The 15,616-nt window shown below is 34.8% G+C and overlaps 1 protein-coding gene and 1 non-coding gene across 4 annotated transcripts; both read left to right on the top strand.

The window, feature by feature from the left end:
* The first annotated feature begins 2,154 nt into the window (after positions 1-2,154).
* On the top strand, positions 2,155-9,472 carry LOC138336582 (uncharacterized). Of its 3 annotated transcripts, none has more exons than XR_011210442.1 (3): positions 2,155-2,289; positions 4,046-8,147; positions 8,206-9,472. XR_011210442.1 is itself a non-coding variant. In XM_069286100.1 (3 exons), exons 2-3 carry the CDS (start codon positions 4,057-4,059, stop codon positions 7,024-7,026), a joined length of 795 nt encoding a protein of 264 aa, XP_069142201.1. In that variant the 5' UTR covers positions 2,155-2,289; positions 4,046-4,056; the 3' UTR covers positions 7,027-9,472. The 3 variants fall into 3 exon arrangements, 2 of the variants coding, with proteins under 2 accessions (XP_069142201.1, XP_069142200.1); XM_069286100.1 differs by having other exon boundaries at positions 4,046-4,468; positions 6,644-9,472; XM_069286099.1 differs by having other exon boundaries at positions 4,046-9,472.
* A 5,158-nt stretch (positions 9,473-14,630) lies between these two features.
* Trnac-gca (transfer RNA cysteine (anticodon GCA)) lies at positions 14,631-14,702 on the top strand. The gene has a single exon. It is a non-coding gene; the product is annotated as a tRNA-Cys (tRNA).
* Positions 14,703-15,616: the final 914 nt, after the last annotated feature.

Raw genomic sequence — 15,616 nt, forward strand, 5'->3', positions numbered from 1 at the left:
CTACTAAAAGTGACGTCACTGGAATGTTGGGGATCAAGTCAACAAATTTAGAAATTGAATCAAACGAAAGAAATTAAACATTTATTTACTGACATCGTAATATTTTCCTATTGCAACTATTACAGGAAATTCTTATTATCCGATATTGGGTTTTGTGCCCGACTAATGTCGATATTAGAGCTGAAAATGCATTGTTTCTTGATATTATTCCGCTCCTTTTGTTGATTTTAAATTCGTAAAATGAACTTAACCCGCGAAGGGCGTCAGAACGCTTGTTTTCAACATGAATAAACACCGTAGTGATAAAGACCTTCCAAGTGAAAATTTGCATCAGAGAAATAGGGACACAAAAAGACGATTTTCTCCAAAAGTAAGTAGGTTACACTACATTAATTTTGCTGGAACACTTAAAAAATCGTTCTGATTTCAGAACAATTGGAATTATGACGATATCTCTTACAGTATTTTTATTATTATTATTATATATAATGTAAGTTAATTATTATATATAATGTAAGTTAATTACAAGCTAACCGATACTTATATTATATATATAATTGGCTTCTTATTTAAAATATGTGTTTTCGTTTAAATATCACACACATTGTATATAACAATAATGACAATAAAAAAGCTAACCGAATTTTATAACATATATATAATATATATAATTCATTTTTCACAAAAAAAACAATACGGGCAGCCACTTGAAACGTTACATGTATGATATATACACGTGCATATCAAAACGTCTCCTATACTTTAAAATGACATACGTATCAATTCACTAGTAAACGTTTCTGTCATAATATGCGTGCCTCTGTGTTTTGGCCGAGGTGACCAAATTTTCATTTTATGGTCTCGGAATAGCAGTTGAGACTGCTTGTTTTACACATGTTCATAGAAATTTAACTGTCGAAAACAGATATATCTAGATTTAATATCCCATAAAAAGTTACATAATATAGGACCACAATCGAGAGAATCTCGGGTAGCGATAGGCCAAGGACGTCTCCTTGCAGGCGGTATATGGGATTTGCAAATGATCTAGTCTAGATGAAATAAATGATTATTCTAATTACTGGTTTATGTAAATAATGAATGTACTTGCAATGTTTCCAACGTTGGACATTTTTATTTTGCTATAATTAATATCGATGCTGCTATCGTTTTTGCGATGAGATGAGATGAGGAGGTTTTGCAGAGTTATCTCTGTTTTCCCTGTCGATACCAAAATACAATTTATACCAATAAATACATTTATGTTATATTTCGAAATTTTATGTAAATCGAGTTCACTTGAACCGATTTAGACATATGGCTATGTACCTTGAAAGATAAAGTAAATCGAGTTATCCCTATACCGATTTAGGTGATAAGCCAATCAGAACTGGTTATTCGGTCACGTGACAAAACAAAGAAAAAATTTTGCTTGGGAAGATCGGTGCTCGGAATTCTGATTTTTATCTGCTTTTATTCGCATTGTGTTCTTTAAATTCCAAAGAAATTAGATCGGATTCAGGTGGGACAATACTTTTTGCGTGTGATTGCCCAGTGAGAGAATCATGGTGAAGTCTACTGCAAGGATTCATTCAACGATGTCGTAGAAATGTGGACATACCAGGCTAAGTAGGTCACGACGGGTCAGTGTTTGTAAACAAAGCGCACATGTTAGCCTACACGAATGTATAGCCTATATTTAGACTTATGTTGAACATTGTGATCCTTGGTCACTCGTTTATTCGTAGATTGAGGGATCGTGTTGTTGATGATCCCTCTTGTCGTAATCTAAAACTGTCACCGGAAAATTTTAATTTATTATTCCGAGCACAGGGAGGATTGACTGTAAACAAACTGTTTAAACGTGCGGACCTCCTTTCGTTCCACCATCCGGACATTGTTTATTTACAGATCGGTGGTAACGATCTCTGTACATCATCACCAGCGGATGTCGTTAACCGAATTTTGGACTTAGTTGAAAAACTTATTACAAAAAACAAAGCTTGTCACGTTATAATCGGACAATTGTTTTGGAGGAATAGCGTTGCCACTGATAACTACAATGAAAAGGTGATCAGAACAAATTTACTACTTGCAAAAGGGACAGAGTCTAGCAGCTACATCACCTTCTGGAAACACCGGGCTGGCTTTTGGAAAACAGATCTTTCCTTCTTGTGCAGAGATGGGGTTCATCTGAATCAACAGGCCCAACCGAAATACCTCCAAAGTGTCAAGGCTGCTATTTTGACAGTGTCAAAAAGAATGGACAACTAGTTTGGGTACTGCAAGGTAATATTAATTAGAATTATCCTAATTGCAGTAAAGCTAGTATATACATAGATCTGGTACTGTTTTCCAGATACATGTACTTGGCTCTATATTGGGTACACTATTTACATTAAATTCAAAAAGATTATTGTTTGGTGTACAGTGTTACACCAAATTTACACATTTGATTGTTCGGTGTACAGTATTACACCAAATTTACACATTTGATTGTTCGGTGTAAAGTATTACACCAAATTTACACATTTGATTGTTCGGTGTAAAGTATTACACCAACATTACACATTTGATTGTTCGGTGTACAGTATTACACCAAATTTACACATTTGATTGTTGGTGTACAGTATTACACCAAATTTACACATTTGATTGTTCGGTGTACAGTATTACACCAAATTTACACATTTGATTGTTCGGTGTACAGTATTACACCAAATTTACACATTTGATTGTTCGGTGTACAGTATTACACCAAATTTACACATTTGATTGTTCGGTGTACAGTATTACACCAAATTTACACATTTGATTGTTCGGTGTACAGTATTACACCAAATTTACACATTTGATTGTTCTGTGTACAGTATTACACCAAATTTACACATTGTGATTGTTCGGTGTACAGTAGTACAAAAAAATTTACACATTGATTCAATTGTTCGGTGTACAGTAGTACACCAAATTGTTACAATTTCAAGATGTTCGGTGTACAGTACGGCACCAAATTGACATTTTGAGTGTTCGGTGTACAGTATTACACTAAATTGATATGATAATTACACGGTGTATAGTATTTACACAAATTTAAAATTGACTGTTTTTACAGTATTAAAATAAAGTGTTTGGTGTACAGTACTGCACACAAAAATTGACACTTTATTTTTTCAGTGTTTTTTTTTTTTTTTTTTTTTTTTTTTTCATATTATTGTTTTCGGTGTACAATATTTACACAAATTTTATCTCTTGGTACACATTTGAAATTTACAATTTGGCTGTCCAATGTGCAATATTGGACTAAAATGTCTGATTATATAGTATATTAATGGTAATCTTATACTATTCATGATCAGTATACAGTATTGATTACAATATTTGCCCCGTTTGATTATTTGGTGTACATTATTACATCAAATTAAAACAGTAGTTGTTTGTCTGTTCAGGGGTGCACATGCATGGTTTAGGTACAGTATAGACCATTTATGAACTCTATGCTGGTCTTGGTATAATTATCTATATATACATGAGATATGCCATATTGACCATTTCTCTGCTTTGCAATATATTATTATTATCATAAAGTTAAATGACACCATTGCAAGCTGGCTTGTTATACATAACTCTCCTCAGAAATCTTATTCATTATAGCATTTACACTGACCTGTTATATATGTGTGTATAGATCTATACATATATACAGAGAGAGAGGCGGGATGCATTCATATTCAGAATTAGAGGGCCGGGGTATGCCTTAATATTTTGAGGCTAACTTGACTCATGATCAGTATATTTAACAATGAGTATATGTGAATGACAATGAATACATATACATTCTCTAATTCTCTATAAGGAAAGCTCGAGTATATAATCTGTCATTTGGGTTTAATGACTATATTATGAATCAAAATCATGATCAGTAAAACTTTTGTTTATAAACCAAATGCTATATGATCATGATTGACGTTTGTTTGTACAACACTGTTGTTTATCACGATAGATATATAAGTTCATGTTTTCGGCTTCCATTTTATTAATTTTTCAGGACAGTAAAACATGGCACCCAAAAGAACAACTCAACCTGAAAAGACGGCTGCATCCTCTAAGGCCAGCAACAAGAGGCAGAAAACAACTACATCGACACCTGAAAGCTTAAGTGTTCCCACCGCCAGTACTCCCGACTTGGACTATGATAAATTGGCAGCGGCCATGCTCAAACAAATGTCAGCTCAGCAGAAGGCTGCCTTAGAAACAATCACGGTCAGAGAAGATACAGTGCCTCCTGTACATGTTCCGGTTGCAGTGTCCGCGGCTTCTGAGGTGTCGACCCCCACCGCCACACCGGTACCAGCGACCTCGAGTAATCGTGCTCAGTCATCACAATCAATGAACTCGAACTTACATGTTGTAGACAGCAACCAGGGCAACCCAGTCATATCTTTGATTGAGAATTTATTTGGAAACCATGGTGAGTTCATTGATGATTCCAACAATAAAACAACAGGTCCACTTAACCTGTCTGCTGGTATTCCATTAGGAGCGGGGGTGTCAGATAGAATCAAAAACAAAATATGGGGGGAAGAATATATAGATTTGAAAATCCTACTCCCCACATACACTGAGGAACCGTTTGCTGTTAACATCACAGCTGGTTCTTTTTCTATCAATCAAGGCCATACACAGAAGCAACCATTGTCCATAGATCAATGGACTACATGCTTCAACACTTTCACAGCAATTTACATTTCCAAATGTCCTGAGGAAGCTGCAAACCTCTTAAAATATGCAGCAACCATCAGGGAAATAGCTGCTAATCATGGCGATACGGCATGGCGCCATTATGATGAAACATTCCGGCGTCTTCGTCTTGCTCATCGACAACCATGGCAAAAGCCAATAGATGAGCTTTACACAAAGGCAGCAAACTTGAAGCCTTTTCGTGGCCAACATTTCTCTGGCAAAAAACAACAAAACGGACCTCGCCCCTTTCGCCAAAAAGTCTGCTTTGCTTTCAACAGAGGTATGCCTTGTACCGCATCCCCATGCAAATTTAAACACCTGTGCCAAACCTGTTTTGGAAATCATTCCAAAACAAAATGCTATAAAGCAAAACAAAATTTCGGCCAGAAATCCCCAGCCACACATTCCAACGCCAGTTAATCTTGAAATCCTTAGGCAGGAATTGGAAGGATACAATCCTGTCCCTCTAGAAAAACTTCTTTTGGGCTTTTCAAAGGGCTTTTCCTTAGGTTTTGAGGGAGAAATGGTAAGTGGTTTTTCTAATAATCATAAATCTGTTAGAGATAATCCATTAGCTGTTACTGCTAAAATAAAAAAAGAATTTAGAGCTAGGTAGGGTAAAAGGCCCATTTAACACACCTCCTTTTGAATCTTTTGTGTGCTCACCACTAGGTCTTATACCAAAATCTGTTCCTGGAAAATTTCGGCTTATACATGATTTGTCATATCCAGAAGGTAATTCAGTAAATGCCGGTATTTCAAAAGAAAATTCTAAAGTATCTTATGATACCATAGACCAGGTCGTTTCTCTTGTCAAAAAGTTTGGGAAAGGGTGTTTATTAGCTAAGACAGACATAGAAGATGCTTTCCGTATCATTCCCTATTCATCCAAGTAATTATCACCTCTTGGGCTTTTCATGGGAAAACAAATTCTACTTTGATTGTTGTTTGCCTATGGGTGCTAGTAGTTCTTGTCAAATTTTTGAAATGCTCAGCAGTGCCCTTCAATGGATTATGATTGAGAAATATAAGGCTTCAGGCATGTCTCACATTTTAGATGATTTTCTATTTGTCGGCCCCCCCAATTCGGCGAAATGCAAACATGATCTTAACACTTTCCTCGCCTTATGTAAAAGACTAGGGATTCCAATAAAATCTGAAAAAACTGAGGGCCCATCTACTACCCTTATTATCTATGGTTTTGAAATAGATTCTATAAAAATGGAATGTAGGCTACCCCTAGATAAGCTAGACAAAATGAGAAATGCACTTCGAGTCATGAAAAATAGGAAAAAAGTGACTCTACGGGAACTTCAGTCCTTAATAGGGCTATTAAACTTTGCATGTGCAGTGGTTTGCCCAGGTCGAGCTTTCTTGCGACGCCTAATTGACTTGTCTACTAAGGCTAGCAATCCAAATTACTTCATTAGATTGAATATGGAAGCATGTGCGGATATGACGGCATGGGCGACTTTCTTAGAAAGCTTCAATGGAAAGTCTATGTTTTTGGATGACACCTGGCTTACTTCAAACCATTTGAAAATGTACACTGATGCATCAGGTAGTATAGGCTGTGCTGCCGTTTTAGGAAACGAGTGGTTTGCTATTCCTTGGACAAATGCTATGGCACCATTGCCTATAGCAATCAAGGAATTATTCCCCATTGTCTTAGCACTAGAGATCTGGGGAGAGATCTTGAGGAATAAAAAGATCATATTTATGTCAGACAATCAAGCAGTTGTTGAAATTATCAACAAACAGTCCTGTCGCGAACCTACTCTCATGAAATTGGTTCGTCGATTAGTTATTACAGCTTTGAACTTTTAACATTTATTTTCGTTCTACTCATGTACCAGGAAAACATAATGTTATAGCCGATAGTCTCTCTCGTTTTAAATTCCAGGAAGCTCACAAACAAGCACCCTGGCTCAAGAAACATCCCACAGAAGTGCCTCTACGCCTCCAAAAGTTATAAATCTGTCCCAAGATGCACTGCAGTTGCTATCAGCGGCCACAACAGACAGAACTAAGACTTCTTACTTGCGCAGTTGGAAATTGCTCCAACAGTTTATGGGCTCCACTAATATTACATTACCTCTGTCTATTCAAGTGGTAGGAAATTTTGTTGCCCACTTGTTTAACAATAAATACAGCCCATCGAGCATAGCCACTCATGTGTCTGCTCTCAGTTTTGTGCATAAGATTCTAAATCTTGAGGACGTGACACACTCTTTCCTTATCAGGAAAATGTGTCCGTGTCATCAGATTCCTCAGCACCATCTATAAAGATGGTTTTACGACACTATAAAACACAGGTAGATAATCATCCTGTTTCACTACAGCTGATTTCCAAGAATGTGTCATCTAGGTACTGTCCTGTTTTAGCAGTCAAACAGTACTTAAAAGTCTTTACCCATACAGAAGGCCCCCTTTTTCAAATGTCCAATGGACATCCTGTCATGTATACACTTGTATCCCAACGACTCAATCAAGCACTGACTTTTGCAGGCCTAGATCCAGGTCTGTATAAAGGTCATAGCTTTCGAATTGGAGCTGCCACAGAAGCTGCCAAATTGGGTCTTTCTGAAAGTGTTATACAGAGGTTGGGGCGTTGGAATTCTAATGCAGTCCAAAGATACATACGCATCAATGCTTTTCAGATATGAAGTATTTAATTTACAAGTTCATCACACTCATAGGTGGATATAGAGCTTGCACTAGTACTGCTGGCACATAATAATAGCAAATTATGAGAAGGCAGAGTTGTCTGCTCTTTATGATTCCTTGATACACACTTGTCAATTAAGAGAGGTCAGGATTTGCCTGCTCTCTGATTTATTAAATTACAAATGTTCTATATAAGTAAGAGGTCAGGATATGCCTGCTCTTTCTACGTATTTAAGAGGCCAGGGTTTGCCTGCTCTTATTAGGATTAGATACATAATGTACATATATCAATAGTAGGATAGTATCTGCCGGTCTTAATTAAGATTCAGGTAACCAAACACAAACAATTGGTATGTTTTTGTGGTTATTTAATTACTAACGGCACAATCTTTGATGTATAAGAGGTCAGGAGTTGCCTGCTCTATAATCAGAGAAAGATATATATATTTGTAATTATGTTCCTTACAAGAGGTCAGAAGTTGTCTGCTCTTAAGATTAATGTATGTATATTCATTAATTACTACATGATGAAGTAGACATGGTTTCAATACACTGAAAGAGGTCAGGATTTGCCTGCTCTCTCAGCTTAAACTTGAATATCATGTTATAACAAATTGTGGAGGCCAGGGTTTGCCTGCTCTATACAAATATAGGTCCTACTTATATAATATCATTATAAGAGGTCAGGATTTGCCTGCTCTAAGATAGTGAAATATACATATCCTTGTTCGTGTAAAGAGGTCAGGGTTTGCCTGCTCTAAGATAGTGAAATATACATATCCTTGTTCGTGTAAAGAGGTCAGGGTTTGCCTGCTCTTATGACAACTTATCAAATATAACTGTCTTATTCTTAAATGTTTGAATTGGTTTGCCCTAATATATTTTTCATATCATGATCATTCAAGAACTACTTAATGTTTGATGTTGCATTGATGTTAGAATGCCTTTATGGTGCATATAAAATTGAATCTTCAGCTTTATGCTATATAGATACAATGTATACATGGTAATTTGACATTATACTGTGTTGATAAAAGATGTTGGATTATAAGTCTCAGCTTAATTATATGTTCCATGTTCTTGTAAAAATATGCAACTACATTATGTTTATTATATACTGTATTTTGATGGTTTTTCTGTATTTCAATTTGTATAATTGGAGATGCTGCTCCAACAAACAATTTCATAACGACAACATTCAGACACGACTTTGGGTGGCGCGGGACTGAAATAACTGAAGTCATTGCAGTCCGGTGGCATGTTTTGATGCTCCACCTTTTTGGTTATATCAAAAGATTTACTTATGTTGTATATATGTTTATGCAGCATGGCTGACATTGTTGTTACCATGTCTGCCATGTTATTACTCGTCATTTAATAAAAATGACATTAACTGGACATTTTCATTCTCTGTTGTATTTTATATAATATACCCAAAAACTTAGCTTCAGTCGTGTCTTTTAGTCAGAGTGATGTAGATGTATAACATAAATACAATTTATACCAATAAATACATTTATGTTATATTTCGAAATTTTATGTAAATCGAGTTCACTTGAACCGATTTAGACATATGGCTATGTACCTTGAAAGATAAAGTAAATCGAGTTATCCCTATACCGATTTAGGTGATAAGCCAATCAGAACTGGTTATTCGGTCACGTGACAAAACAAAGAAAAAATTTTGCTTGGGAAGATCGGTGCTCGGAATTCTGATTTCCCACCATCCCACCCATTTTCACATGTTTCTTTCTCCTAACTATCATAATTTGTCATGTACTTTGGATAATAATCTTTTTCTATGATAATTTTTACAATTAATATTCTAACAAGAACTCATATTATGTTTTATGTATATATAACTGTATGTTGATGAACTCATATATTATTGTTGTATGTATGCAACTGTATGTTGATGGCATGGCATGTTTTGATGCTCCACCTTTTTGGTTATATCAAAAGATTTACTTATGTTGTATATATGTTTATGCAGCATGGCTGACATTGTTGTTACCATGTCTGCCATGTTATTACTCGTCATTTAATAAAAATGACATTAACTGGACATTTTCATTCTCTGTTGTATTTTATATAATATACCCAAAAACTTAGCTTCAGTCGTGTCTTTTAGTCAGAGTGATGTAGATGTATAACATAAATAAAACTTGTATTGTAAGATAGTGACCGGCCATTCTGTTTATCCTGTAACTTTTTCATTATACATACAGAAGATGGTATTCAAAACGAAAGCAAATTGTCTGTTATTTACACGATTTCGCTTAAAGCGGAACGCTTCTTTGATGATCAATAAAAGTTGCATTCACTAAACCGAACGAGTGTGTACTCCTTTTTACTACCGTGGGAAATATGTAAGCGACGTCATTCCGATGATTGTGACGTCACTGTTTGGCGGGACTGACTGCCGTTTCATTCATTCCTACTAAAAGTGACGTCACTGGAATGTTGGGGATCAAGTCAACAAATTTAGAAATTGAATCAAACGAAAGAAATTAAACGTTTATTTACTGACATAGTAATATTTTCCTATTGCAACTATTATAGGAAATTCTTATTATCCGATATCGGGTTTTGTGCCCGACTAATGTCGATATTACAGCTGAAAATGCATTGTTTCTTGATATTATTCCGCTCCTTTTGTTGATTTTAAATTCTTAAAATGAACTTAACCCGCAAAGGGCGTCAGAACGCTTGTTTTCAACGTGAATAAACACCGTAGTGATAAAGACCTTCTAAGTGAAAATTTGCATCAGGGAAATTGGGACACAAAAAGACGATTTTCTCCAAAAGTAAGTAATTTACACTACATTAATTTTGCTGGAACACTTAAAAAATCGTTCTGATTTCTGAACAATTGGAATTATGAAGATATCTCTTACAGTATTTTTATTATTATTATTATTATATATAATGTAAGTTAACAAGCTAACTGATACTTACATTATATATATATCATTGGCTTCTTAGGTAAAATATGTGTTTTCGTTTAAATATCACATACAGTGTATATAAAAATGACAATCAAAAAGCTAACCTAATTTTATAACAGATACGTATAATTCATTTTTCACAAAAAATAATACGGGCAGCCACTTGCACGTCATGATATACTCGTGATAAACAATAACAACACAAAATATCTGTTACTTTGAATTTTGTTGATCTGTAAAGGTTCACTAATCCTTTGTAAAATGCCAACCGGGAAGTATTTGAGGCTCAGTATACAAGCCAATATGAAATGTACACTAACAATGCCGTTTGATTACTTTTGAATACACAAGAATTTTAATATAATTATAAACGAACTTAAAATACAATATAAGTTACTTATATGTAGTGCCTTTGGAGAGGAATTTGACTGTTTCTATACTAGAAAACAACTATAGCTATAACTAAATAAAGCAACACCTTACATGCAAAAATCAAGAATTGTCAACTGCTAACAAACAAAATAAAAACATCATTATAGTCCAATCACATATAAAATGTGAGAATCAACATAATTTACCATCACCACATAAAATTTATGATTTCGGAAATACGTGCGGTATTAAAATCTCATATGTGTTTTGATATTGTTAAACAGTCAGTGAGCATTTATGTGTGGCAAGAGAGAGAGCCATACACTGTCATCTTCATAAGACAATTAACCAGGCAGCATAAGTAAACAAAGGTGTAAAAGGTACGAAATGTCTTGCTGAAATGAAACTCGAACATTGATGCCAAATGTAAATTTCGGCACTGCTGAATAAACAGCACTATGATGTAGAATTGTAATGGGCCGAAATGTCTCGATCTTGCTACTCTTTGTCTTATACCTGGTTATATATTTGCGAGAGTTTGTGTGTCCCCTCGTCTCGATTCAATACTGGCCCACTGCAGCGTATCAAGTAGGCTTCCTTTTTTGTCGCTGCAAGAGATTACTCTCCCTGTCTGTAATTCTGAGTTTTCCTAGTCGATCACACGATGTTTCTGTATGACATGGTCTGTAATAGCCGATTTGTTGATCTGGGACTCCGACTGTCTTCTTTTAGATCGAGGGAATTTCTTGCTTGGCTGATATATTCCGCATCTTTCCGGTGTTCCTCAAAGCGGATTTTGTTGTTGCTATTAGTTGGTTATTCCATTTATTATGACACTATTTTTGCACCTGTTTTAGGACCCATTCCGTATAATTATTGTCCTAGATATGTGGTTGTGGTTTTTTCCATTGTCAAACGTAGATCATTTTTGATGGGCGCCAAGATCCCTCTGGTTTTGTATGTGTTGATCTTTTCCTTATATACCTATACCTGTCTAGGGAAGGCATAAAGTCATTGGTTTCTTCCTCGCAAGTAAATTCAATGTTATTACTGGCATCGATGGTGTTGATGGTGTGGTCAGCTGCTTTAGTGGCCCTTTTAAGGATTTTTCCAGATTATCGCACACATACGACTTGATATTAGGCAAAGAGTAGTAAGATCGAGTTATCTTCGCCTCATTATAATGGTAGAGCATAGTGATGTAGAATTTCCGACATTGAGCATAGATCTTTGACTTTCATTTCAAAGACAACTCGTACACTTTTACACCTTTCTGTTCAAGGTTATGCTGCCTGGTTCATTGTCTGATGAATGTGTCACCATATACATAGTACTGGGCATCGAATCGATACAAATACAATGTTCACTGATTCTGTAACAATATCATTGTATAATCCATGCTTTCCAACACGAAGAAAATGTTAAGAAATAACACTTCAAATATTTTCACTGATTGCACTAGCAGACTGATTGTTGGAAACATAATTTAACACGTGCTGCGTTTTCAACTCAGAAAAAAATCTACGACACTGACAAACTATTTTAAAAAGAATGGGTCGTCATTATGCAGGGATTCCCTCCACCTGCGATTTGTGTATCTGAAAATACAAAATGTTTCTTAACAAAAACCGAAAGTTCATCTCGTGGAGATAAAAAACAAGATATTTGAAATAAATCACTTAGCTCCAACTCAATTCAGATTAGTTTATGCCTCTATGATTGTCTCGGTAAATGAGAATATAAACCTACGAAGAAAATGAAAGTATGTAAATAATAATTATACAAAGATTCTGTCCCTATGGTGTTGTCATGTAAATGTTCTATAATCCAAGGAATCAATAATTATGATTATGAAATTGTCATCTTTGACAGACACGTCTTCTCACACGGTAAATTACATATTTCTGCGTTACTTATTCTTCAGTTATATTTGAGAGTTTATTTATCCTTTGATTGTTGCATTCACCACTAGAGTCAAGTTAAGATGGTTCGGTGGTTCTGTATTGAGCTCAGACATTTTCCTTTCTCGACTGTACATTTCATGATCATAGGCTGAGATTTAATGTACATAATGTTGTATCCCAACATACGGATGGTTTCGCTGGTATTTTAGTTGATGAAATGTTAGTGTTGTCATCAAAAAGAAGATAAATCCTAGGTTATGGTTGCCATGCTGACGATGAAAATGTTTTACTGGATAAATTGTATAAAATTCCATAATTCTGATGCATTTTTCAGAATTAAACGTCACTCAGTGCAAATGTCTTTGAATATATCCTTGATTTTTTTTAGCAAAGTTATGAAAACATCCATTCATCCCCGAACACAATCGTTTCACAGAACATGCGTTGCTTACAATAATCAAATTAATGTGAGTAGTGCATTATCGTTATCTATCCAACATGTCTGTGTTTTCACCTTCACTCCCCAAATCACTTTCTCCCTTGTCCTCCATTGTATTTACGTTTTTCGTCCTAAAACGTTTTGATTTATCGTTGGCTTTGTCATACCATGTATCACCTTCTCTGACAAATGTCACTGCTTTGTCCATACCATTTCCATCCACGATTTTTCTACCTCGGCGGTAAAGAGGTCGAAACACACGCCGACAGAAACAGGATGTACCCGTGTGACCTTTGTACCCAAATATTTCATAGCTCACGTGCCTTGGTTCCTCGTCTAGTGGGTGTGGCTATTTACGAAATCCGAGGAGGTCAAGCGATTGACCTGACCAAGGGCTCCATCTGGTGGACACCTCTGAAATATTAGCCATACTTTTTAAAATCCAATCTTATCAAACGAACGTTCAAAAACATGTTATAACAAAAGATAATTAAAATGGATTGTTTTAATAATAAGGGTTCTTGATCAGATTTAATATATTTACTTTAATACAAATAATTTTCATCAATAATTCAATTGAAAATTAAAACTGTAATTGGCTTTCAAGACATCCATTCAAACCCAACGCAATTAAAAAACCAAACGAAAATGATTTGTTGCAACGTAATAAAAAGGCTAAAATGTATGACACATAGCTTTTAAAATTCAGACTTTCTAAAAGGTTTTTTTTCACTCAAAAATTATTTTAATGTTATAACATTCGTCATATACAATTGATTTAAAAACAACAAGAAGATGTTAGACAGAAACTATGAAAAGATATGGTTCTTGATATTTTATTAAGATACAGAATTTAAAAGTATTCTAACCCTTGACGTACCTCGGTGTCCTCCTGATAAAACATACCTTTAACAGGTTTTTGGTATTAAGATCCCCAACAAAAGCACAAACAATTAATTATATACTTCCAAGAAAAGAAAATCAAGCCAAAACGTTTTCCATTTTCAAAATATCATAACAACAAAAATATAAAGTGGCCTACGTACCTCGGTGTCCTCCTGTCTCCTCGTGTCTGTCCACAAAGACAACCCCGGCTATATTTATACCATGACAGTAAAACGACTGGTGTACGATTTTTTGACGTCATAGTCAGGTTTATTTATAGATAATACTATGCCTCGTCAGCAGACGACAGGTATACGTATACTTACTGTAAACAAACGACTAGGATTTTGTTTACAGACGTAAACCTACGACCTGGTACGTTTACACATTGACACAGACGACAGATTGGGGTAATAATGTAATGATATTCCAGTAACAGACGGTTTATACTGATGTTACACAGTTAATTCACGGTCTATATACGTGTGTGTAAGGGTTTCAGCTAATAAACAATACAAATATAACTTTACATGATTATGTCTTATTTTGTTTTAGTGCTGACGTTTAAAAATAGCTTATAAGATTATGGAAGAAGTAAATAAATATGTTGACTCCTGAATCCGATATTATTGCATCAGAAATATATATAATCTGTTTTCAAATAATGATTGTCAAGGGGATATAGCTCAGTGGTAGAGCATTCGACTGCAGATCGAGAGGTCCCTGGTTCGAACCCGGGTGTCCCCTAATTCTAATCGTCATATTACAGATATAGATTTACGCTGATTTGTCAATTCTTTGAGCTCTCCATATATCAAGATATGCTCATCAATGTAGAGTTATCTCTGTAGTATTACCGAAGGAGAATTGTTTTGATTTCTAGTAGTGATAGTATTCGATCTTTTTACTTTATTGTTATATATAAAATAATGAAAACGTTAGCTTATTTCATAATTTGACATAAATGTTTAAGGAATTTTAAAAAGGAATTTTAGAAAATTAAAATTTAAATTCTAATGTTTACTATATAAATCGAAAGTTAGCAAAATTGTAAAATGGACAGGGCTCTGTTAATGTATACCATGGATAGATATTCTCACTGTGCCAATACGTTTGTCTATGAATCGAAAGTTAAAATCGAAAAAAAGAAAAAAGTTCAAAAACTTAAAGTCTTTACATTCTTTACATGCTTATTGATTTAAAAATCACTACATGCAATGCTTATTTGCTTAATGCTGTTTATCATGCGGGTGACAGGTGCTAAGAAGTAAAATATGTGATGTAAATGAAGTAAAAACAATTTTTGATTTCAAAATTTGCATATTGATAAAAATCCTAGCATTAAAAAATGTATTCGTCATTTGTTTCTTTATTTCATTAAATAGCAATACAAGCATGGCTACTAGAAATGAGTTTTATTACTGTCTCTTCGTCACTGAATGAGTTTCGGGGACACTATGACAAGTTTGCCGGATTACACACTCAAAATGTTCATGGAAATAAGACAAGGCAACCATTGTTTAACAATATCGACGATCTTAGCAACGTATCGACCTCTATCCTATATTGATATCTCAATAGGAAAATGAAGGAAATGACCGTCTATTACAGATCATGTTTATAAAATCAAACTATAATATTATAAACTAAAATGGTAATTA

Source organism: Argopecten irradians, chromosome 12 (genome assembly GCF_041381155.1).
Source record: "Argopecten irradians isolate NY chromosome 12, Ai_NY, whole genome shotgun sequence".
Lineage (NCBI taxonomy): Eukaryota > Metazoa > Mollusca > Bivalvia > Pectinida > Pectinidae > Argopecten > Argopecten irradians.

Excerpts from the sequence above, each read along its gene's own strand:
- LOC138336582 (XM_069286099.1), top strand. The coding sequence starts at position 4,057 with ATGGCACCCAAAAGAACAACTCAACCTGAAAAGACGGCTGCATCCTCT.